At 43.6% G+C, this 25,233-nt stretch overlaps 1 protein-coding gene and 1 non-coding gene across 2 annotated transcripts; both read right to left on the bottom strand.

The window, feature by feature from the left end:
• On the bottom strand, positions 1,198-1,270 carry TRNAR-CCG. The gene has a single exon. It is a non-coding gene; the product is annotated as a tRNA-Arg (tRNA).
• Positions 1,415-4,127, bottom strand: LOC109844620 (patellin-4). The gene is made up of 4 exons (XM_020413733.1): positions 2,883-4,127; positions 2,205-2,329; positions 1,976-2,120; positions 1,415-1,873 (listed from the first exon to the last, which is right to left on the bottom strand). The coding sequence occupies exons 1-4, from the start codon at positions 3,876-3,878 to the stop codon at positions 1,598-1,600; spliced, it is 1,542 nt and encodes a 513-aa protein (XP_020269322.1). The 5' UTR covers positions 3,879-4,127; the 3' UTR covers positions 1,415-1,597.

Here is a 25,233-nt window from a genome sequence, read left to right on the forward strand (position 1 = left end):
GTTTCATAATATAATCCAGCTCTATTGAGGAAAAAAACAAAAAAAAACAGCAGATATTTAAGCTAAACTTCGAAAGTGTCGTATTCAAATATCATAAACCATCACTCTCACTCTCATCGTCTGACTTACATCCACACGCTGTTATGTGATCTGGAAGTGAGCCGAGCTAAAACCATGGAAAGTTCACAGCTCCGGCCTGACCCGTATACTTTGGGGGGCCCAGTTTTAAAAACTAATTCATGTGGGCCCCATTATGCTCAATCTTAAGAGTTTTCCCTTCCTTTTTAACCCCATCTCATTTTTCCTCCTTTTCGGCTTTGGATGTAATTTACAATCTTGCTGAGACGGTTGGCAAAGGAAAAGAAAAACTAGAGAAAGGATCAGAAGGGAGAGCGTTGAGATATGATTTTTATCCTTGCAATCGTTTACCCTTTTTTAATCTGTGAATTGAATTACTGAGTAAATAGATTGCACGCTCTAACCTTTTTCAAGCTCATAATCATAATGTCATAATCTATCTATCACTATCCTCCCTCACTTTCTTCTCTTTTATATATCCACAGGTTGAAGGTATGGATTTTTTTTTTTCCAATGGGCTTTTTTCATGTTCTACAGGTCAAAATGAGCACGCCACAGGAAAATACCGTGGACACATTTTGTACATCTACTTAGTATGGGCCTTCACTCAGGTACCCAAATTGTAAAACTAGTCTATTTTAGTCCTTGTTTTGGCTTTTCTTTTTCTTTTTCCCCCCTGTCCTTCATCTGTTTTTGGAGGTAACTCGCAATTTAATTGAGAATGTTGACGTTGAAAATAAATAAATAATAGGTGGAAATTTTTTGAAGAGGAAGATGATCTAGATGGCGGTTGTTGCTTACAAATATTGACTCTTATTCTGTTGAAATATTAAGCATGTCATGAGTTGGTCATGCCAATGGAGGAGACAGGTAAATTGCCCTCTTCCTATTGCATAATGAGCTGGTCATGTCAGCTCATTATGTAATAGGAGAGGACATCTCATTTGTCCCTTCCAATGGTCCCATATTTTGGTTCCCTATAGCAGAGCTCTTTCTAGAATGCAGAAAATATAAGTTACACTCTAACATAATTAATTGTTGAAATGCAGAAAATGCAAGTTACACTGTTAACATAATTAATTGTTAAAAAAATATGAAAAAAGTAACAACGAATAACTACGATCGCGATGGGACTCGAACCCACAATCTCCCGCTCCGGAGGCGAGCGCCTTATCCATTAGGCCACGCGATCAGCCATACAGTATGACTGTTTGAATATTATAAAAACTGTTTATCTGAGTTAATTAGGTTTTTCTCACGAAGCCTGAAAGTTATACTCAAGGAGGGGTTTTCTAATATTTTGAAAGTTAAATGGGGTTTTCCGACGACCATCTAAAAACTAATAAGATCTCTTCATTTTCGTCAAAAGATAACATCCAATCCAAATTCGTATAACAACTCCGAAATACAACAAAAAAGATAACACCCCAAATCTCCTAAAAAAGAATTGGACACTAACCATCACCCTTAAAAGAATTGACTCTTAATATCTCTCCCTCTCATCCCCTCAAGCGTCAAGCTACTCTCTAGGATCACTTCGGTCCAGTCGAGAACTCTTAGCCTTGTATCGGTACAGAGCCCTCTTCTTCTTGTACGTCTTGTTCTCAATCGTTACCACAACTTTTCCAGGCTCGCTACTTGTAAATGAGTTTCGAACAGTCTCCTCTTGAGGCCCCATCTTCTTCCCCTTTTGAATGATAACAGTGTAGGATCCTTCATCCGTCGGCACAAACTCCCCTTTGTAGGTCACTTCCCAGCCCAACACCGATAAATCCCATATCAGGGTAGTCCCAACCTGCAAAAGGGTTAAGTATGATGAGCATCCGAGGCGTATAAATATAGATAATCATCTTAACGTGAAAAGCTCAATGGAATCTGATGATAACAAGCATGATACCTCCGGTGCGGGGAATTCAATAGTCTCTGTTGAGCCAGACTTAAGAGTCAGTTCCGAGACTGCACCATCTTCGACTGAGAACTCGGTATCATTGTCTCTTTTGAAACCGCCGTAGCGGATGGGAACAGCTTCTGCAGGGATGTACCTGATAAATTATCTCAGGGTTAGCTAAATGATTGGCAAAAAGATGGATACCAGAATAAGAGAAGAGAAGAGAGGAGAAGGTTACTTGAGGAGAGTTTCAGTGGCGTTTGCGGGGCGAGCAAAGACGAACTTGCTCTTGGTTCTTTGGGTGAAGAACGGGGAGATGAGAGCATGGAATGCGTAGTACCAGAAAGGAACATTTATGAAGATCTGGAAAGAGAGAGAGATTTAGACCCGAGTGTTTGTGAGTGCCGTGTAAAGGGTGAAGAGGAGTGAGCCTTAGCCTCATTCCTCAATTTTAGTAGAAAGAAAATTCATGTTCAATTCAAAGCTTGCAGGTTTGAAATTGCCACTAGATGCACTACAAAGAGCAGCGCGTAGAAGCACCCTCACGCATATCAAAGCTTTAAAATTGTAGATACAGAATGCTAGCGAATCGACTTTTATTGTAATAACACTACTTCCACATTGTAAATACAGAAAGCTAAAAGGATCAAATTATTGCACATACTATTACTCCAATATTCCTTCTATTGCGTAAGTTAGCAGTTCAGGTATTATGTTCTCATACTAGCATGCACTTAACAACTCCGTCTTCTTGTAGTAAATGACAAGGCTAGTCTAATGTATGAGTTGAATGCATGTTTCACAAAAATCAACCATGAATAAAGCTACATTTCACAAATATGAAATAACTTCAACACTTGATGCAAGAATGTCACAATCAGAAAGGTGAACTTTTTAAGTAGGGGAAAAGACTCACATTTCTCGAAACAAACTCAGGATAATTATCCTGCAGAGTCTGAAGAGCTTGCTTCATGGTATCCCTCAGCTCCTTCTTCGAAACGCCAACCGAATCCTTCAAATCGGTAACCTGAAGCAAATTACAAACCCCTCCAGGCCTCAAATCTAGCTTCTGTATCTCCTTCTCCATTACCTGAATCCTCCATCTCAAGAATTTCTTCCTCCCTTCTTCACTCCCAAGTGCCTTTTTACAAAACTCTTCGTCTTTAAACACCGCAGGGATGTTGTAGCACACCGGATGCCCCTCTCGATCACAGCCGTCCATATAACAAGCCCTTTCGAAATCAGACCCCAGTTCGGTTTCATCGACGACAGAATCGATGCTCTCATCTTTCCTCCACTTGAGAGTGTTCTGCAGCATCTCGAAGGATTCTTTTACTTTGAACTCACGGGCTTGGAGGAATTTGAGGAGGATTACGTCGGTGGATGCGTTGTTCTTGCTCGGCAATAGAGGGACTCCCCATAGAGAGGGATCTTTATCAATCTCTTCACTGGACTTTTTCCCTTCATTTTCTTCTTGGGTCTCCTCGGGCTCTGCTTCTTCATTCTTGAAGAGCTTCTTCTCGAGGATGGCTTCCTCCAACTTGGCCTTGAGCTCGATCAAAGCTTTCTTCTCAAGCTCCTTGAGGTCAGAGAGGAAGTTGCTTTCTTCTTTAAAAGAAGAGCTCTTCTCTATGACCTTCGCCGAGTCTGAGGATTCTTCGGGTTTGGGCTCATCTTCGGGCTTTTTCACTTCGGAATCCAAAATGGGTTCCTCCGATTTCTTCTCCTCAATGGATGGATTGGGCTGCTCTTCTGATTCCTCCTCCTCCATTGATGAATTGGGTTTCTCCTCCTCCGCTTCCTGTTCTTTGAGGGGATCTCCGGTGGCTTTGACGGGCCCTGCTTTGGGGGAATCTGATACTTCCTCCGCCTGGGTACTCTCTGATTTCTCCGATTTCACTTCTACAGTCATGATTTGATGCAGAAGAACTAGAGATTTCGTAACGAGAGGGAGAAAAAAAGACAGGAGTGAGAGAGAAATTAAGGGAGGAGGGAGGGAGGGAGAGAGAGAGTAGGAGCAACGGCTATATATTCTGAGAGTGGGACCCAGTAGCCGTTAGTGAACGAGCGTTCTCGGCCGTGCGTGGGAGCGGGGAATCTCGCAGGGCCCACGAGACTTCTTTGCGTGTGTATGTTTTTTTGAATACTCCAACGGCTACTTACCTTCTCTTTTGTTTCCTTTCCTTTTATTTACTTTTTATCCCCCCCCCCCCCCCGGTTGTTTTATGAACCGTTGAGGACTGGACTAAAAGCACGGTGTCATTATGTTACTATGCATTGTGGGTTTCGGCTGTTTGGTGGAAAACAAGAGTCAAAAATACCAAGTTAATATATTTTGTTTATGCTTAGTGACAGTTTCGTACATTTATTTTTCGACGACATATTGGTATATTATTTTTTCTCCGGCGAAAAAATAAACCTCAAATTTGGCCCGACCCAAATTTTCGGCTGTTTGGTGGAAAACAAGATGACAAATGAAATAAAAAAAAAAGGCACGAGATGATAGCTCATCTAGTAGACAAGCTTCAGAAGTAGTTAAAATCTTTCTTGTTACTTGCATCAAAGACTTCAAAGTTGATAGAAATATTCGTTTCTTTGCCATAGTTTCGAACAATAGTACTACGAAATTAACAACTTTCAAAGTGAAACCGAGAATGACGGAGAAACTATCCCATACACTGCTGTCAAAACAATAATAATATAAAACAAATTAAAGAGTTAGAAAATTCAGGCCTGATTGGGAGCAGTCGTGATATCACTGCCCTAGAAGATTAAGGACCCGCCTATCGCCCTGGCGCAGTTTGTCTTCTCTCCCCTAGCGGTAAAAACCCCCGGAATCTGGCCGGCTCTGCACTCGGAGCGTGAGACACAGAGCTTTATGCTCAGACGAAAACATTGCCAGAAAATAGAATATGTACAATATGTAGCCCGAATCTTCTTGGAGGCTGATAAGAGTAGAGAAGAGAGAAGAGGTAGATATTGTCCTCTTCGTGGGTGTGTCTGAATGAGCTCCAAGCCTCCTTTTATATAGGTGATGGAAAGTGTAACCCCCGCTGAATCCAAGGGACCGTTACGCACGCGTTAAATGGCTTCCGTGACCCGCATGCAGCCGTTACAAAATGTGTAAAACGTGCAAAAATGAAGCGCTTGAGAAGCACAAGTGTTGCCGAGTGCGGCGTGCGAGGGGGCGCGGGCGCGTGCGGGCTGGGCCGTGGCGAGCGCGCGTGGCGTGCGTGCGCGCGCGCGCGTGTGTGGTAGAACCGCAAAGCCCACAAAACCCAAAACACTATTCAAAGCCCAATAAGGAGAGAACCATTATACACCCTTTACTATTCATCTCATTTTCCGATGTGGGACTATTCACAAAGGCAAAATTGCATTTTCATGAATAAGCTTCCAACAGTCCCCCCCAAAAGGCAATATTGACTGAAAATAATAAATCAATAAATAAATCACAGAATAAATATAGGTTGGGCAACCTTTCGTATCGTGAATTCGGGAGAGGTAGCTTTCGGCTTTGAACCTTTCCTTAGTGAGTTTATCGCCACCTGAGGGACATAATGGACTAGGCCTTGAATTAGGCCCCTTGGATCAGGTATTGATAAAAACACACACAATACGTTTCATCTATTGAGTTAAGCGGGTTGAGCGTTAAAGGCCATGCTCACAAAAAACCGACTCATGAGAGTTTCTAGGGGTCAGCCTTGCCCCCACCAACCGCGGCCATCACGGTTCCTCTCACGTAGGTAAGTCCTCAAAGGGTACTACAGCTGTTTATTTAATACCCCCCACAATACACGCGTTGGACTTATTAAGAGTAAAACTCAGCCTAGCCAGCTGTATCATAAGAGCATCGTCATCATAGAGAAGGGGTAGTAGCAAATGCTACATAATGATATATAAATATATCTAGGTCGATGCTCCACACGAGAGTCACTTGTCCAGCTTGTTTCTACCACATTGAACCGACATTGGGACTACGTCTCCAAATAAGGGTTGGGTTGCCGCTGTCAGTGACCTCATTTATGGGCTTAACCCCATCTCCCTCGATGAATCCAGAACCACACTCCTGGATAATCCCTTAGTCAAAGGGTCAGCAAGATTTTTCTCAGACTTTACAAAGTCCAAGATCACAACTTTGCCTAATAGGCGTTGTACAGACTTATATCTTATTTGAATATGTCTGTTATGTTTTTTATTTACATGTACTTGCTTTAGAAGCTCTATGGTAGATCTAGAATCAGAGTGAATGGAAATAGGAGGAGAGGGTTTAGGGACCAAAGGAAGTTCAGATAGAAGATCTTTTAACCATTCGGCTTCTGTGCAAGTAGTATCAAGAGCAATTAGCTCAGATTCCATGGTGCTCCTGGCAATTATTGTTTGCTTACATGATTTCCAGGATACAGCAGCACCACCAAAAAGAAATACATATCCAGATGTAGACTTTACACTGTTGGAATCCGTGACCCAATTGGCGTCACTATACCCTTCTATAGCATCAGGGTAACCAGTGTAAGTCAAGCAATAGTCAATTGTGCCTTTTAGATATTTGAATACTCTTTCTAAGGCAGACCAATGATCTTTGCTAGGGTTGCTAGTATACCGACTCAGTCTCCCTACAGCATAAGCTATATCAGGTCTGGTTCGGTTGGATATGTAAAGAAGAGATCCAATCATCTGAGAATATTTTAGTTGGGAGACAGGTTCACCTTCATTCTTCTTCAAAGGTATAGAAGAATCATAAGGTGTGGAAACAGGTTTAGAGTTATGAAAGTTGAATTTGATTAGCATTTTATCAATGCTATGGGAAAGACTCAAAGATATTCCTCTAGTGTCTCTAGAGATTTTCATTCCAAGTATCATGTCTGCAAGACCTAAGTCTTTCATATCAAAATTTTTGGAAAGATAATCCTTAACCTTTGAAATTAATTCAAGTGTTGTTCCAAAGATAAGGATATCATCAACATAGAGACAGAGAATGACATAGTCATTGTTTATCACTTTAGAATAGACACATTTATCGTATTCATTCACAGTGAAGCCATATTGTGCAATGACGTTGTCAAATTTCTGGTGCCATTGTTTTGGAGCTTGTTTAAGACCATACAAAGATTTAACAAGCTTACAGACTTTGTTTTCCTGACCCTTGGCAATGAGGCCTTCAGGTTGGTGCATATAGATTTCTTCATCTAAATCACCATTCAGGAAAGCAGTCTTGACATCCATCTGATGTATGATAAGCTTATGGATAGCAGCAAAGGCTAGTAATACTCGGATAGTTGATATTCGGGCTACAGGAGAATATGTATCAAAATAATCAATGCCCTTTTGTTGAGTAAAGCCTTTAGCTACTAATCTAGCTTTAAATTTATCTATGGAACCATCAGCTCTGAGTTTCTTCTTGAATATCCACTTACAACCAATAGGTTTACAACCTGGAGGTAAGTCGGTGAGTATCCAAGTATGGTTTTCCATGATAGATTTAATTTCATTATCAATGGCTTCTTTCCAGAAAGGAGATTCAGGTGAATCCATTGCTTCTTGGAATGAGCTTGGATCACCTTCAACAAGAAAGGTAAGGAAGTCTTCTCCAAAATCCTTTTCGATTCTACCTCTTTTGCTTCTTCGAGGTTCAATATCAAGAGGTTGAGAAGAACTGGAAGATGGAAGATCAGAAGGAATGGATGATCTGGGATTTTCTGAGATTTTAGATTTGAAAGGAAAGATGTTTTCAAAGTAGACTGCATCTCTTGCTTCAATGATGGTATTGTTGGATATGTCACTGATTTCAGATTTGATGACTAAAAATCTGTTAACATTGCTATCAAGTGCATATCCAATAAAAGCAGCATCTACAGTCTTAGAACCAATTTTTCTCTTCTTAGGTTCGGGAATAGCTACTTTAGCCAAGCAACCCCAAACCCGGAAGAAATTCAGATTAGGAGATCTCCCCTTCCAATATTCATAAGGAGTTGTATCGGAATATTTCTGGGGAATCCTATTGAGAATGAAGCAAGCAGAAAGAAGAGCTTCACCCCAGAGATTTTCAGGTGCTCCTGAACTGAGTAACATACAGTTCACCATGTCCATTAGGGTTCTATTCTTTCGTTCAGCTACCCCGTTAGACTGTGGTGTATAGGGAGCAGTAACCTCATGAATAATACCGTGTTCTTGGCAATATTCAGTCATATGATTTGAGGTATACTCCCCCCCACGATCAGATCTTAGAATCTTGATCTTCCTGTCAAGTTGGTTCTCAGATTCAGCTTTGAACACCTTAAACCTATCTAAGACTTCATCTTTAGTTTTGAGAAGATAGGTGTAACAATATCTGGAGTGATCGTCTATAAAAGTCACAAAATATCTCCTACCCCCTCGGGTGAGAACTCGGTTAGAGTCACACACATCACTATGAATTAATTCGAGGGGTTCAGAGTTTCTAGTTATAGACTTGAAGGGTTTTTTAGTGTGTTTCCCTTGAACACAGATTTCACATTTAGATGAGGGATCATGAGAAGATTTAGGAATGAGGTTTAATTTACTCATTCTCTGCAAGGTTTGGAAATTAACATGTCCAAGTCGTCCATGCCAAACATCACAAGACTCAACAATTTGAATAACAGAAGACTCAGAAATTTCATTAGAACTGGAATTGATTACATTGAGTTTGAAAAGGCCATTACAGATAAAACCTTTTCCTATGAAAACATTACTCTTTGTAATCACAAATTTATTGGATTCTTTTACAATCCTATAACCAGCTCTAAGAAGAAGAGATTCACTAATCAGATTGCGACGGAGAGAAGGAACATGATAAACGCCTTGCAGATGAAGAACTTTCCCAGAAGTCATGGTGAGCTCTATACGTCCACTTCCTATTATTGAATTAGTGGAGTCATCTGCTAAGCTTATGCTTCCTCCACGTGATTCCTGATAATTTGAAAACCAAGAGCGGTCATTACAGACGTGGATATTTGCTCCGGAATCCAAATACCAATCAGTGGAAGAAGTTAGAGAATTTACAAGATGAGAGACCCAAGTCTGCCTGCTCGCCTGCAGCTCGAATCTGCCTGCAGTCCCAAATCCGCCTGCAGACCCAAGACTGCCTGCTCGCCTGCAGCTCGCAATTCGCCTCAGTTCGCCTGCTAGCTCGCCTGCAGACCCAAGTCCGCCTGCAGTCCCAAACTCACCTGCAGACCCAGTTCGCCTGCAAGCTCGCCTGCAGACCCAAGTCTGCCTGCAGTCCTAAGCTCGCCTGCAGACCCAAGCTGCAGACTCGCCAGCTCACTGTCAACTGCCCACTTGGAGTATGGGAACAGTTACATCAGTGGTCAAATCCCACAAATCAAGGGAGAGGGCACAATACTCCAGGCCCGTCAGATGGCCGTCCACAGTACGAATGAGCGGACAGGCGCCGAAACATCCTGCACCCTCATAAATGCGGCTCACCTCAGTTGTCCAGGCGAAGGGACGAGAGCCGCCAACGCTCGGTGGTTGGTCAGATCCACGCAAGCATCTGACAGCCGTTGTCACGCATACGAGGAGGGGCTTTCCCACTCCTATGTAGCGTGATGCAGAGCACAGCTCTTCGAATGACCATTGACGGTACGAATGAACAGCAGGACGTCTCCGAACAACGTGTGGTCACATCCCATAATTCAAGGAGCAGTCAAGCTATCTCCCTCACCTCCATCAGTGGTCAAATCCCACGAATCAAGGGATAGCCCATGCCATCCCTTGCCTGTTAAAACCCATCTTCAGCAGCATGAAGAAAAGAGGATTGGCCGTTGCATATTCGGCTGGCTAATCTCCCAAAGGTTGAACTTGGACCTTTGCCAAAGGCTCCCCTCATTTGAAGAGACTCGTCGGTAATAAGCCTTCTTATCAATACAAACGAAGTTCCCTGTTTTCGGGAGATCAAAATTTACACCTACATTAAGTTCCTCATCAAATTACATTCCTAGTAGCAAAGCATTATACTCAGCTACGTTGTTAGTGCAAGGTTCGATCAAGGAAAATCCTCTTGGGATCACGTGACCATTAGGAGAAACGAACACCACTCCGACTCCCACGGTAATTGTTCCATGAGGATTTGCTCTGGATGCACCGTCGAAGAATAATTTCCACACTTGCGTTGCTTCTTGAGTGACGTAAGCTTCAGCGACTTCATCGGGCAATTCTTCATACAGTTTAGATGTTCCTAGCACCGGGTGATCGGCTAAGAAGTCTGCCAACGCTTGACCCTTGCCTGCTTTTTGGGGCATAAATTGCATATCATATTGTGACAAGAGGATAGCCCACTTTGCTAACCGACAATTCAGAGATGATGGTTTCGTCATTAGAACTCTTAAGGGGTTCACCTTAGAGATGACATGAATCGTTTGTCCTACCAAATAATATCGCATCTTCTGGACTGCGAATACCAAAGCGAGACATTCTTTTTCAACTGGATTATACCGGTGTTCGGCTCCCATCATAGTCCTGCTTAGGTAATAGATGGCTTGCTCTTGGCCTTGATCGTTGTTCTGAGCTAACAAAGCTCCTAGAGAATGGTCCATAGCTCTCACGTATAACAGGAATGGTTTTCTCGATATTAGGGCTACAAGAACCGGCGGTTGAGTAAGATATTTCTTGATCTCCTCGAATGCGCTTTGGCAATCCCCATCCCAAACAAAGGGTACTCTTTTCTTCATGAGCTTAGAGAAAGGTTGGCAGCGCCCTGAAAGATTTGATATGAATCTTCGAATGTAGGCCAGTCTACCTTGCAAGCCTCTGAGCTCTTTGAGATTCTTCGGAGGTGGCATGTCTTGGATAGCACGCACTTTTTCTGGGTCAAGAGAGATTCCCTTGGATGTGACGATAAATCCTAAGAATTTCCCGCTTGATACTCCAAGGAAAGATTTTGTTGGGTTCATCTTCAGTTGATGAACTCGCATGATGTCGAACATTGTCTTCAAGTCTGTAATATGATCGCCTTTATGCTGGCTTTTTACTGCTATGTCGTCAACGTAGCACTCGATCTTCTTTCATAGATGTTCATGGAAGATGGCATTCATTGCGCGTTGATAAGTTGCACCTGCGTTTTTCAGGCCGAAAGGCATCACTGTGTAGCAGTACACCCCCAGTGGAGTTCTGAACGTAGTATGCTTTTCGTTTTCAGGATGCATCTTGATCTGATTGTACCCTGAGAATCCGTCCATAAAAGACATCCTTTTATACCCGCAGATATTGTCGATCATGACATCCGTGATAGGAAGAGGAAACTCGTCTTTTGGACAAGCTGCGTTGAGGTCACGAAAGTCGATGCATATTCTGACCTTACCATTTTTCTTGGGGACTGGAACAATGTTGGCTACCCAGTCTGGGTGTTGTTCTTCTCTGACAAAACCCGAGTCTATAAGCTCTTTAACTTCGGACTCAATTGCTTCCATGTTCTCTGGACGAAACCGGCGTTGTTGTTGTTTAACGGGTTTTGCATCCGGATCTATGTTGAGCCGATGCATGGCGACTTTTGGGTCAAGACCAGGCATGTCTTCATAGTTCTAAGCAAAGACATCTATATATTCTCGGATGAGAGATATAAGATCCTCTCTCTCAGATGATGATAAATTTTTAGCTATGAAGATGGGCTTAGGGTCATGTTCATCTCCCATGTTGACCTGGATCACTTTATCTTTAGTGGGTGGTTCGCGTTGTTCGAATCGCATATCCCACAAGATGTTGAGGCGTTTGATCCAAGGATCATTGGTCGATTCGATTAACTCTTCGTCACCCCCTGCGTCTTCATCTGGATGACTAGTTGAAACCATGTTCACAATTAGACTTTTGAAGAAAGGCCCGATGCTAACGTCAGATTCCCAGGAAGATGTTCTGGATGAATGGTCCTGACGCAGATAATTACTGATTTCATTTTCTGAGACAGAGGAAGTTGTGACGTAACCCACACCCCTTCCGGTTTTTTGATAGTAGTCCGGAGGTTTTCCTTCGGGGGTTAGAGACATTCGAATCGGTGTTCGTCTTCCTTTCCCGAAGTTTAAACCCTGTTTTTTGTTAAAGTTATATCCCATTCTTTTATTAAATGTATAGAATTGGGTTCATGATAATGGAATTGAGGAACTCCATCATCTTCTTCCGAGCTTCCCCGTTTGAGTGGTTCAGGTTTGACTTTACCGAAATGGATCGGCCTCTGCCCTTTCCTTTTGGATGGGACTTTGAAGAAAGCCTTTTGTGCATCTTCTGCTTCTGCATCTGACGCAAATGATGACTTAATTGGCAATGTGAGGGATGCCTCTGCACATAATGTGTGTCACGGGTTGGTACCTGCATCAGTTTTATTCTTTATTTGTTCATTATCAGATGACTCATCAGACAAGTACACCAAAATAAAATCTTCATTAATGCACCATTCGCCCTCACTCGGTACATTATTATTGCTCTCATCCTGACCCATTACATTGAAGTTTAACTCCCATGGACAATTTCCTTCAGGGTCTGGCTCGACGTCTGCTTCATTAACCCATTACATTGAAGTTTAACTCCCATGGACAATTTCCTTCAGGGTCTGGCTCGACGTCTGCTTCATTACCGCTGTCAATCTCTTCTTTTTCTTGTGATTCTGAGTAGAATACCGAATCTGTGTGGAAGTTTTCCACTCCCCTGAAAGGGTATTTTCTTGCAATCAAGGTTCGAACTTCTCCTTCCTCGTTGGCATACTTCATAACCTGATGGAGGGTAGACGGGACAATACGATTTGCATGAATCTATGGTCGTCCCAACAATAGATTGTAGGACGTGTCCGCATCTATGATATAATAAGTCACCTCGGACTTGAGGTCTCCAATCTGGCATTTGAGTTTGATCTTTCCAAGGGGCCGAGTGCTGTTAGCGTTGAATTCGAAAATGGTAGTCTGAGTAGCGTTCAGCCGATGCATGGGAATCCCTAAGACTTGCATGACTCTGTAAGGCATGATACTGAGTGCCAAGCCTGGGTCAACCTGAACGCGGCTGATTTCTGATGACCCGATGTATCCTGTGTAGTACAAAGGTCTATCATGTTTATGTTTCACTTGCATATCCTCCTGAGTGAATGATATGCACGGTAGACTTCTGGCTGCTTGTAAGCATTGCATGTAGGACTGATCTTCAGACGCTTTAGGAATTGGAGTGACTTAAGTGATAAAGCTCTCTGTGTTCTTTAAGGCTTCGATGAGAGCTTCCTTGGTAGTTTTGGACAACCTCAAGAGCTTATATAGAGTAATCCTAGCCGGTATGTTGGCCAGCTACGCCATGACATTGAATTGGAAGGGAGCGCTCGACTCCCCAAGATCCTGGTGAAGATTTTTGTTGAACCGGAGCTCATTTTGTTTCCCTTTATCGACCGGCTTCTTTGGTACAGAACCCCCAGCGTCTTGGGGCTGTTCTTCAGCTTCTTGAGCGTTCTGGTTGTAGTCTCTCAAGTAAGCCTTTCCTGACCGAGTGCCAGGGTTATCTCCTGGGTATGCTGCCAGGGCAATCCTCTCTTCTTCTGAATTGGTAAGAGGTTTGAGGTGGTCATCATTCTCAGTAACCGAGGGGCTAATCATGTTGGAAGACTTAGCCTTGCCTCCCTTCTTTTTGGATGAGGTGTTCGTCCACTATTGATCTTCAATTAGGTCAGCATGGACCCACATGATCTCCCCTTTTGGGGTAGTGAGGGGTACAAACCTTCTGTCCTTCTGACTATGTAAGTCGGTGTTTTTCAAGTGCATTTCCCCTTTACGAATGGGAATGACGCCATCTGTTGTAGTTACAGGGAGGAAATCACCGAACTGAACCACTATCAAGTTAGTGGATACAGTCTTCTGCTCCGGATTCAGAGTAAGTACGTTAGCGTTCATCAAGTTTTGCAAGATGTCTTTGAACACATAACATTTTCTGGTAGGATGTCCCAAGAACCTATGATAGCGATAGTAATTGGGGTCATCCACCTATCCTACATCATCTGGTTTTCTGATCTCGGGGAGCTGTAATTTATTATTCTTCCGAAGTAGTTGGAACAGAGTGTCCACATGCTCTTCTTTGAACGAGTATTGCTTAGGCGCTCTTTGTTGGTTTGGTGCTTTGCCTTGTTTCCCTGATGGCGTGCGTGCATCGGTATCGGCAGCTAACGTCTCCTTTCCCTTTGAGCGCGGCGCATTGTTCTGGTTGCGTTGCTGCTGTGACTTGGGTTGAGTAACTTCTTCAGCCTTGACCTGAGCAACAATCTCTTCGGCTTGTTCTCCTTGCGAAACTAATTATCTCCAGGAGCGACATTCTACCACTCCCATCTGAGCGAGGAGCTGAGTCTGCAAGTTGTGCCTGCAAGTTTCAACTAAGGTTGATTGGGTCATACCTGACGGGCATCGCAATGCCATGCTGCAGAATCTTTCCACATAAGTCTTGATGGATTCTCCCTTCTTTTGCTTGGTGGCGAGAAGAGTCAGGACCGAAACTTCCGTGTCATCTTCGAAGAACCTGGCTAAGAAAAGCCTTTTCAAATCTACCCATTTCTAGATAGATCCAGCAGGCAGTTTCATAAACCATTCAAAGACAACTCCTTTAAGAGTACCGATGAACAAACGGGCTAAGATGGTGTCGTTTGCTACCACATCTCCAGTTTGTGACTTGAAGTTGTAGATGTGTTGGTTTGGTGACCCTGTACCATCAAAATGTTGTAAAGTTGGAGCCTTAAACTTCGGCAGATAGGGAGCTGTATCCCATTCAGAGCTCACTTCTGTTAGCTATTGCGTTAAGGCGGGCTTCTAGCTCATCCACTTTAGTTGACTGAGGATTCGGTTCTCTCTCCATCTCTTTCTCGTTTTCGGAGGAAGACTCCAAATTGTGAGTCTCATGTTCTAAGTTCTCGAGCGCTTTCTGCTTCCCTTTAGAGATTGTCCTTGGGGAAGATTCAGGTTTTTGGCCTTTTTCGGCGAGGAGCTGGGCCAACATATCCTTCATTTGGAGAAGTGTCTCTTATTGTGCATGGAGCATAACGTGGTGTTCGTCAACTCTTTTAGCTAAATCCTCGGGGTCTCCAGTCATGTAAACGGAAACTTCCTGTGCCACGATGGAGCTTGAAGATTGAGATTCGACGATTGCCGAATGTTCATCATCAGAAGTAATTCCTTAGGCCAACTTTCTATAGTTAACCGAGCGGATAGCTCCTGTCTGTGTCCGAGTATGTCGATATACTCCTTCGAACTCGTCGCAAATTTCCCGAACGTTCGGGGAATGGCTTCTTTCTGATTCATCAGAATTGGGAGCCGAGGCTTTCCCTCTGCCGATCATGTTGATAGTGACCTGAGGATATTCAGCTTTAGAAACCTTTTTCTTCTGATGACGTCATCGCTTGGTAGGTCTTGTGACGTTAGCCAGTCTATCGAACACAGACTTGCGAGGCTCAGGTGTACAACAGTAGCATTCGGAAAGGACTGCTGAAATAAGCTGCTCACAATGGCATGAATGAGCTATTTGTTGCGTTGGTTTCCCCCTAGAGAGTAATTCTCGCAAATCAGAGACTTGAGAGTAATTCCTCGTCGAGCATGAGGTCGGAAATAAAACCCCCTGTCCTTGAGTGGGCGAGGCGGGTTCTTGTTGGACATGAACCTTAAGCTCTTGAACTTGACGGACCACATCGTGTTTTGGAGACAAAACGCGAGGGTTACGCTGTGATTTGAAAACACCAAGCTTTAGCCTGCATTTAATTGATGAAACAGACCCCTTAGGGTCCTGTTTTATTTGGACGCACTCATGAGGTGCATATTTATCCTTAGTAGTACTGTGTTTTGGATGGACAACGCACCCCTGAGGATCACGTTTAAGCTGTATCACTCGAGGCTCATAGTTAGGCTCATTGCCGCGAAGTATGCGTTCTGGAGTAGGAACGCAATCTTTGGGCGGAGCTTCGAAAACGCAATCCTCGCGTTGAACCAGGGATCAGTTTTCTCGAAGATGCGCACGCCGGACGGATCTTCTGTGTCTTCGAGCGGCGTTCTTTTTAGCTTGTTTCAAAATGAGCTATTTGTTGCGTTGGTTTCCCTCTAGAGAGTAATTCTCGCAAATCAGAGACTTGAGAGTAATTCCTCGTCGAGCATGAGGTCGGAAATAAAACCCCCTGTCCTTGAGTGGGCGAGGCGGGTTCTTGTTGGACATGAACCTTAAGCTCTTGAACTTGACGGACCACATCGTGTTTTGGAGACAAAACGCGAGGGTTACGCTGTGATTTGAAAACACCAAGCTTTAGCCTGCATTTAATTGATGAAACAGACCCCTTAGGGTCCTGTTTTATTTGGACGCACTCATGAGGTGCATATTTATCCTTAGTAGTACTGTGTTTTGGATGGACAACGCACCCCTGAGGATCACGTTTAAGCTGTATCACTCGAGGCTCATAGTTAGGCTCATTGCCGCGAAGTATACGTTCTGGAGTAGGAACGCAATCTTTGGGCGGAGCTTCGAAAACGCAATCCTCGCGTTGAACCAGGGATCAGTTTTCTCGAAGATGCGCACGCCGGACGGATCTTCTGTGTCTTCGAGCGGCGTTCTTTTTAGCTTGTTTCAAAGCCTTTGCAGAAACATCATTGGCGTTTATAGAGTTTGACTCTTCTATAGGCCGTTTGTAGCCCATAGTACGTCGTGTTGACTGCTCAACTTGTTAGACAAGTCCAGCAGGGGCTAAGTCCGCTCCTTTAGAGGAGGGGTGATTTGATGAATATCGACCAAAGGAGAGGGCTTTCTTTGACCTTTCAGCAGCAGGTTGGATCTCTTTGGAGATTTTTTGAATGTTGCGTCTAGCCTTGGGGCTAAGCGATCCAGAGGAAAGAGCTTCCTCGAACTTGGCTTGATCAAACTCTACCACGAGAGTTTCAATAGTTGTTCCAGCGAGATGGACATCGGATTGCACCACCACTTCATCGTCAGAGAAGCTAGTCCCCAGCGGAGTCGCCATCTTTTGTTTGTGGAAAATTTGTAATAAGAAAATAATAAAAGAATTGTATCTGATTTTATTCTCTCTAACTACTTAGAAAAAGAATATTTAGAACTCTCTCAACTCTCGATTACAATTTGAATTCCTGATTACAAAAGAGAAGAGAATTGATATGAATTCTCTCATTTGTTTAAATCTGGGTTCTTCACGGTAGCGATGAGATGCCTCCCTCGAATGCTCGCGTCGAGTTTGCTTCTCGTTGACGATCCGAATGTCTCAACTCACTAGAACAAATGACTTGTGTGGTCTAACTGATCAAGAACTCTTGACGAGTTTTGTAACTCAGAACGAGTAACAACTCTGGTGAAAAGAGTTGTTAAAACCGAAAAGAATTCGGTTGAGAAGACAAATATCGAATATCTGGAAATCTTCAGTTTGTTGAAGATTATTGCCTTCAGATTCTCTTGTATGTTGGAAAAAATTGCAATAAAGAGAATAAAAGAAACTTGACTTGTATTCCTTCGATCCCGGTTACAATTTGATTACAAAAGAGAGGAGAATGATCTGGATTCTTCCCTTTGTTTAAAACTAGGTTCTTCATGTTGGCGATGGAGTACCTCCTTCGATTGTTCGCGTCGAATTTGCTCTCCGTTGACGATCCGAATATCTTGATTCACTGGAACAATATCTTCTCCTCACGATTTAACGTTGTGGAGAACTTGCGTGGCAAGTTTGAAACTCTGGACGAGTTGATAACTCTGGACGAGTTGGAAACTCTTGAAAAAGAGTTGATTTGAACCGAGGATCGGTTCTCAAGCCAAGGCCGAAGGCTTCAAGGAATGCTCCAAAGGATGAATGCTGATCTCTCAATCTATGATGCTCCAAGATCTCCCCCTTTGTTGCCAAGTCCTAGTTTCAAAAAGCCAGCCTGAACTCTATTGAGTTTATCCATATTTATAGGGAATTACGGGTCCGACTCCAGCGTTTTGATGTTGTAACGCGGGTCCGACTCCAGCGTTTTGATGTTGTAACGTGGGTTCGACCCCAGCGTTTTGATGTTGTAACATGGGTTCGACCCTCGCGTTTTACTGTTGACACACGGGGAGGACCTCCATGTTTTGGTGTTGATACACGAGGAGGACCTTCGTGTTTTGGTCTTAGAGCGCGGTGATGAGTCCGCGTCTTGATTTGGAGAGATCATCAACAAGTAATCTCTTTTGTCATAGCGTTGCAAAAGTCATTGTCTTGTAATCTTCGTCTTGGCTCCTTGAGAATATGAGAGTCGTCAGATTGTAACTCCCGATGTTGATTGTGAATGCTGTTGAACTAGAGCTCTCATCGGTTATCGTGAAGGTCGTTAGATCGTAACCTTCAGCGAGATTATAGCCTTCTGGAAGTTGTCAGATTGTAACTTCCATCATCGGTGTTTGATGGGGGATAAGCTATCTATTGTGATTTTTAGACAGCCTACAGAACCCCCTCCAAAGTTTTCGAAAGTTCGCGGTTGACTGGGACGAATTTTCGGAATACTTTGGATCTCAACTCTGATTTTGGAGCTGTTGATTCCTTGTCGTAAAGGAGTCGTTCTCTACACTCGCTTCGAAGGCATCTTGGTTGAAGGGATTTGTCATGTAGGACCTGTGTGAAGGTATGCACCATAATCCTGCTTCTGGAATGCGGGGGTGGGCCCTGCATTTTAAACTTGAGACGCGGGTCTCACCCTTGCATGTTGAATTTGGAACGCGGGTGTGACCTCGGCGTTTGGTTTTTGCATCGCGGGTTTGACCTCAGCGTTTGGGTTTTGCATCGCGGGTCTGACCTAAGCGTTTGGTTTTTGCATCGCGGGTCTGAACTCAGCGTTATGACTTAAGACATGGAAGTGGCTTTCGTGCATTTTTGACTAAGTCTTTGAGACTTGTCTTTAGCTCATCTGTTTCAAGTCTCGGCTCACATCCATTAAGCTGATGGACCTACGAACATGCATAGGATTTTTGGCAAACCCTCAGCCATCAACGGATTTGATAAGCCTTTACCGACTACTGTTTGAGTCGGGCTAGCATGTGAATTATTTGAATCCGTTTCACATGTAACGTTGTGCTAAGAGAATGAACCCTCTTAGACTTGATGCTATGATTTTGAATACATAGACTTTGTCATTTTTACGGAAAAAGACTAACCGGCAACGCTTGTTAGGCGTTGACTTATCCCTACTTAGGATTCGGGATAAATTTCCCCATACGTGTAAGGCATGGATTTTGGCATTATTAATAACGACCTGCTACGATGTTGAATACGTAAACTTTTGTCCTTTTTACGGTGAAAGACTAACCGGCAACACGTGTTAGGCGTTGACTTATCCCTACTTAGGTTAGGCGTTGACTTATCCCTACTTAGGATTCGGGATAAAATTCCCCATGCGTGTGAGGCATGAATTTCGACGTTATTAATAACAACCTGCTATGATGTTGAATACGTAGACTTTTGTCCTTTTTACGGTGAAAGACTAACCGGCAACGCGTGTTAGGCGTTGACTTATCCCTACTTAGGATTCGGGATAAAATTCCCCATGCGTGTGAGACACGAATTTCGGCGTTATTAATAACAACCTGCTACGATGTTGAATACATAGACTTTGTTATTATTTCTTCCTGTGTTATATTTTCACTCGAAACACTGAAAGAAAATTAGAAGTGCCAGAGATGTAGTATTAACTTGGCATGAATTTTCACTTAGAGTGAAATTCAAAAATTTTCTTCACTATCACTCGGATAATTCCAGAAAATCTTTAATCCGCTGAGGATTTTATAATGAAAATTTGCTATTCTTGTTGAAAAAGGATTAACAAGTTCATTGGGAAGGGTTTGACTGTTAGAGGTGTGATGTTAACCTAACAGTATTTTATGGGCCTATCGCTCTATTGAAGAGAGCCGATAAGTTGGTCTGGTCATCAGAGGTGTGATGTTAACTTGACCAAAATTTATGGACCTATCGCTCTATTAAGGAGAGTCGATAAGTTGATTTTGTCAGAGGTATGATGTTAACATGACAGGAATGTGTTACGATCGGAGCAACTTTGTGGACTTATCATCCTATTGAAGAGGATTGATAAGTGGGTTGTCAGAGGTACAATGTTAACATTACAGAGATGTGTTACGATCAGAGCAACTTTGTGGACTTATCATCCTATTGAAGAGGATTGATAAGTGGGTTGTCAGGGGTACAATGTTAACGTGACAAGAACATGTTGCGATCGGAGCAACTTTGTGGACTTATCATCCTATTGAAGAGGATTGATAAGTGGGTTGTCAGATGTATGATGTTAACATGATAGGAATGTGTTTTGATCGGAACAACTTTGTGGACTTATCATCCTATTGAAGAGGATTGATAAGTGGGTTGTCAGAGGTGTTTGATATTAACATGACGGGTTTTGTGTTGCGATTGGAGCAACTTTGTGGACTTATCATCCTATTGACGAGGATTGATAAGTGGATTGTCGTCAGAGGTATATTGTTAACGTGACAAATTGGGAGTGATGCAAGTTGAATGCATACTCTGTGGGGATGATGATCGTCAGAAGTGTAATGTTAACTCGACGATATGAAAGATTCGTTACTCTTAATCCAGTGGATTCCAAGTAATCAACCACCAGTCTTGATTAAGACTTAGCAGGGGAATAAAAAAAAGGTAGACAAGGCACATCGCCTAGTAGGGCACTATCCATGAAGTCGGAATAGAGGCACATCACCTGGTAGGCAATTATCTGATGAGTTTGACTATCAGAGGTAACTGTTAACGTGATAGTTGTGGACTTGCCATCCTATTGAAGCGGATTAGCAGATTGATGGACTATCAGAGGTAACTGTTAACGTGATAGATTTATGGACCTGTCATCCTATTGAAGAGGATTGGCAGATTGATAGACTATCAGAGGTAACTGTTAACGTGATAGATTTATGGACCTATCATCCTATTGAGGAGGATTGGCAGATTGATAGACTATTAGAGGTAACTGTTAACGTGATAGATTTATGGACCTGTCATCCTATTGAGGAGGATTGTTAACGTGATAGATTTATGGACCTGTCATCCTATTGAGGAGGATTGGCAGATTGATAGACTATTAGAGGTAACTGTTAACGTGATAGATTTATGAACCTGTCATCCTATTGAGGAGGATTGGCAGATTGATAGACTATCAGAGGTAACTGTTAACGTGATAGATTTATGGACCTGTCATCCTATTGAGGAGGATTGACAGATTGATATACTATCAGAGGTAACTGTTAACGTGATAGTTTTAGTAGACCTGTCATCCTATTGAAGCGGATTGACAAGTTGATGGACTATCAGAGGTAAATGTTAACGTGATAGTTTTATGGACCTGCCATCCTATTGAAGCGGATTGGCAAGTTGATGGACGTGATAGTTTTGGTAGATTTTGTGGTTGACAGAGGTATTCTATTAAACATAACAACTCAGAAAATTTATTACTCATAATCTAATGATCTACCAATAAACCAACCCCCAGTCTTGAACAAGTGCAGGGGGAAAAAGGAGTAGGCCACTATCTAATGAGTTTGACTATCAGAGGTAATTGTTAACGTGATAGTTATTGGAGACCCGGCATCCTACTGGAAAGGATTGGCTTCAGCGGCCGTCGTAACTTCCGGTTCTGACTGGGAAGAGTGAGCTTGGTCCGATTGCTCAGGAGAAGGTTGGGCTTGGTCCGATTGCTCAGTTTGATCCTGCCTACTTTGTTCTTCAGCTTTGATCCTGGCAATAATCTTTTGAGCCTGTTCGCCTTGAGAGATTAGTTGTCTCCAAGAACGATATTCTGCAACTCCGATTCGGGCTAGGAGGTCGGTCTGCAAGTTGTGTCGACATGTCTCTACTAAAGTAGACTGTGTCATACCTGACGAACACCGGAGAGCCATGGTTCGGAACCTTTTGACGAAGGCTTTGACGGATTCCCTCTTCTTCTGCTTAGTGGCGAGAAGGGTATGGATGGAGACCTCTGTATCCTCTTCAAAAAATCTTGACAGGAAGAGTCTCTCTAAATCTGCCCACCTTTGGATACATCCGGCAGACAGTTTCCTGAACCATTCAAAGGCAACTCCCTTAAGGGTGCCAATGAACAATCGAGCCAGTATGGCATCGTTTGATATTACATTTCCAGTCTATGACTTGAAATGATAAATATGTTGGTTCGGTGATCCCGTGCCGTCAAAAGTTTGTAGCGTCGGGACTTCAAATTTTGGAGGATAAGGGGCTGCATCCCATTCGGCAGGATAAGGTCTGACAACTCCCTCGTCTTGGAGCTCGCTTCTGTTGGCCATGGCATTGAGGCAGCCTTCCAATTCTTTCATTTTGGCAGACTGAAGATTATACTCGTTCTCAGTCTCTCTTCCTTCATCAGAGGAAGATTCCAGGTTGTGGGCTTCTTGGTCAGAAGCCGTGTCATCAACCACATTTCCCTTCCCTTTACTTGTGTGAGGTCAGGATGAAGACGTTTTTCCTCTTCGGGAAGATTCTTGCCTGGGTGGCGAATATGTCTTCTGAGATTTGGCCTTGTTTGCGACGATTTGAGTCAACTGGGCCATGAGTTCATTGATGGCCTCTTGCTGAGATTTGATCATAGCCTCCTGCTCATCAAGTATCTTCGTGAGATCTTCATGGTTTCCCGTCATATAAGCGGGGCTCTCATATTCAACAAAAGAGCTTGATGATTGGGACTCTGCAATGGCTGAGTGTTCATCATTGGAATTGGTTCCCCTGGCTAACCTCTGATAGTTGACAGGGGGAATGGCTCCTGTTCACGTCCGAGTACGTCGGTAAACTCCTTCAAACTCGTTAGCGATTTCTCTGACGGTCGGCGAACGACTTGTCTTAGAGTCATCAGAACTAGGACCTGAGGCTTTTCCTCTGCCGATCACATTGATAGTGACCTCAGGATATTCGGTCTCTGGAGACTTCTTCCAGTGCGAACGTCGTCGTTGGTTAGACAAAGCAACGTCCGTTAATTGGTCGAACACTAATGGTTTGGCCGCATATGAGCAGCATTGATATCCCGAGAGGATCATAGGAATCAGCCGTTCACATTGGAATGAACGAATGACTTGCTGCATCGGTCTTTCTCTCGATATGAACTCTCTCAAATCTGTTGTAAAGATTTGAGGAGAATTACTCACTGATCGTGAGGTTTGAACTGGAACCCTCATTCCATGATTGGACAGGACTGGCTCTTGGTGAATATGGATCTGGTTGAGATGCCTTGAATCCATAAACTTCTTATATCCGCCCCTCAATCTAGTCGCGCTACGCAGAGTATTCGGGGGTCTCGAATCCATAAACTTCTTATATCCATAAACTTCTTCCATGATTGGACAGGACTGGCTCACGGTATATACCAGGTTCTGTATTGGATTTAGAACTTGGGACGCGAGGGTCGCGTTTGGCTCTTGAGACGCGAAGGTCTCGTTTGGCACTTGAGACGCGAAGGTCTCGTTTGGCACTTGAGACGCGAAGGTCGCGTTTGGCACTTGAAACGCGAAGGTCGCGTTTGGCACTTGAAACGCGAGGGTCGCGTTTGGCACTTGAAACGCGAGGTCCGCATTTTGGTTTGACGACATGAGGGTCGCGTTTTGGTTCTGGGACGCACTCCTGAGAGTTGCGTTCTGCCAGATCAATGCAGTTTCGACGTCTGTGTTTTGATGTTGGAACACGCCTCTGAAGGCTGCGTTTTGATTGCACAACGCGCCACAGAGGGCTGCGTTTAGCATAAGCTGAGCCCACTCCTTCAGAGGAGGGGCTGTTCGAGCAATCTTGGCTAAACGAGAGGGCTTCCTTCGGAATAGGAGCAACATTTGGAGCTTTAGTCTCCTTGAAGATTTTGCGGATCTTGCGCATAGCCTTGGGGCTAAGGGATCCGGAGGAGATGGACTCCTCAAACTTGGCTTGGTCAAACTCTACCACGAGAGTTTCGACGGTCGTTCCATTAAGATGAACATCGGATTGCGCCACCACTTCTTCATCAGAGAAGCTTGTCCCCAGCGGAGTCGCCATCTTTTGTATGTTGGAAAAAATTACAATAAAGAGAATAAAAGAAACTTGACTTGTATTCCTTCGATCCCGGTTACAATTTGATTACAAAAGAGAGGAGAATGATTTGGATTCTCCCCTTTGTTTAAAACTGGGTTCTTCACGGTGGCGATGGAGTGCCTCCTTCGATTGTTCGCGTCGAATTTGCTCTCCGTTGACGATCCGAATATCTTGATTCACTGGAACAATATCTTCTTCTCACGATTTAACGTTGTGGAGAACTTGCGTGGCAAGTTTGAAACTCTGGACGAGTTGATAACTCTGGACGAGTTGGAAACTCTTGAAAAAGAGTTGATTTGAACCGAGGATCGGTTCTCAAGCCAAGGCCGAAGGCTTCAAGGAATGCTCCAAAGGATGAATGCTGATCTCTCAATCTATGATGCTCCAAGATCTCCCCCTTTGCTACCAAGTTCCAGATCCAAAAACCCAGCTGAAAAAGCCTTGAACTCCGGACCCAAGAAGCCAACCCTAAACTCAGTTGAGTTTACTCGCTTTTATAGGGGATTAAGGGGGTGTAACCGCCCCTTAAATCACTCCTAAGTGGGGTGTAACCGCCGACAAATCATGGGAACCGGTTTTGGAACCGTTCAGTTCATGTTTGAACGAGTCAAACGCCCACGTTGGCATTCAGGACCCTAACTCCGTATTTTAGACTAGAGACGTGGAGTTGGGTACCCGCTGGGCATTGAAAAACACGGGTCTGACCCCAGCGTTTTAATGTTGTAACGCGGGTCCGACTCTAGCGTTTTGATGTTGTAATGTGGGTTCGACCCCAGCGTTTTGATGTTGTAACGTGGGTTCGACCCTCGCGTTTTACTGTTGACACACGGGGAGGACCTCCGCGTTTTGGTCTTAGAGCACCGTGATGAGTTCCGTGTCTTGATTTGGAGAGATCATCAACAAGTAATCTCTTTTGTCATAGCGTTGCAAAGATCATTGTCTTGTAATCTTTGTCTTGGCTCCTTGAGAATATGAGAGTCGTCAGATTGTAACTCCCGATGTTGATTGTGAATGCTGTTGAACTAGAGCTCTCATCGGTTGTCGTGAAGGTCGTCAGATCGTAACCTTCAGCGATCTACGTGAAAGTCTTCAAATTGTAGCCTTCTGGAAGTCGTCAGATTGTAACTTCCATCATCGGTGTTTGATGGGGGATAAGCTATCTATTGTGATTTTTAGACAGCCTACATCTCTCCTCTCTCGGATCTGACCTCCCAAAACCTGA

The sequence above is a fragment of the Asparagus officinalis genome, chromosome 6, assembly GCF_001876935.1.
Source record: "Asparagus officinalis chromosome 6, Aspof.V1, whole genome shotgun sequence".
Lineage (NCBI taxonomy): Eukaryota > Viridiplantae > Streptophyta > Magnoliopsida > Asparagales > Asparagaceae > Asparagus > Asparagus officinalis.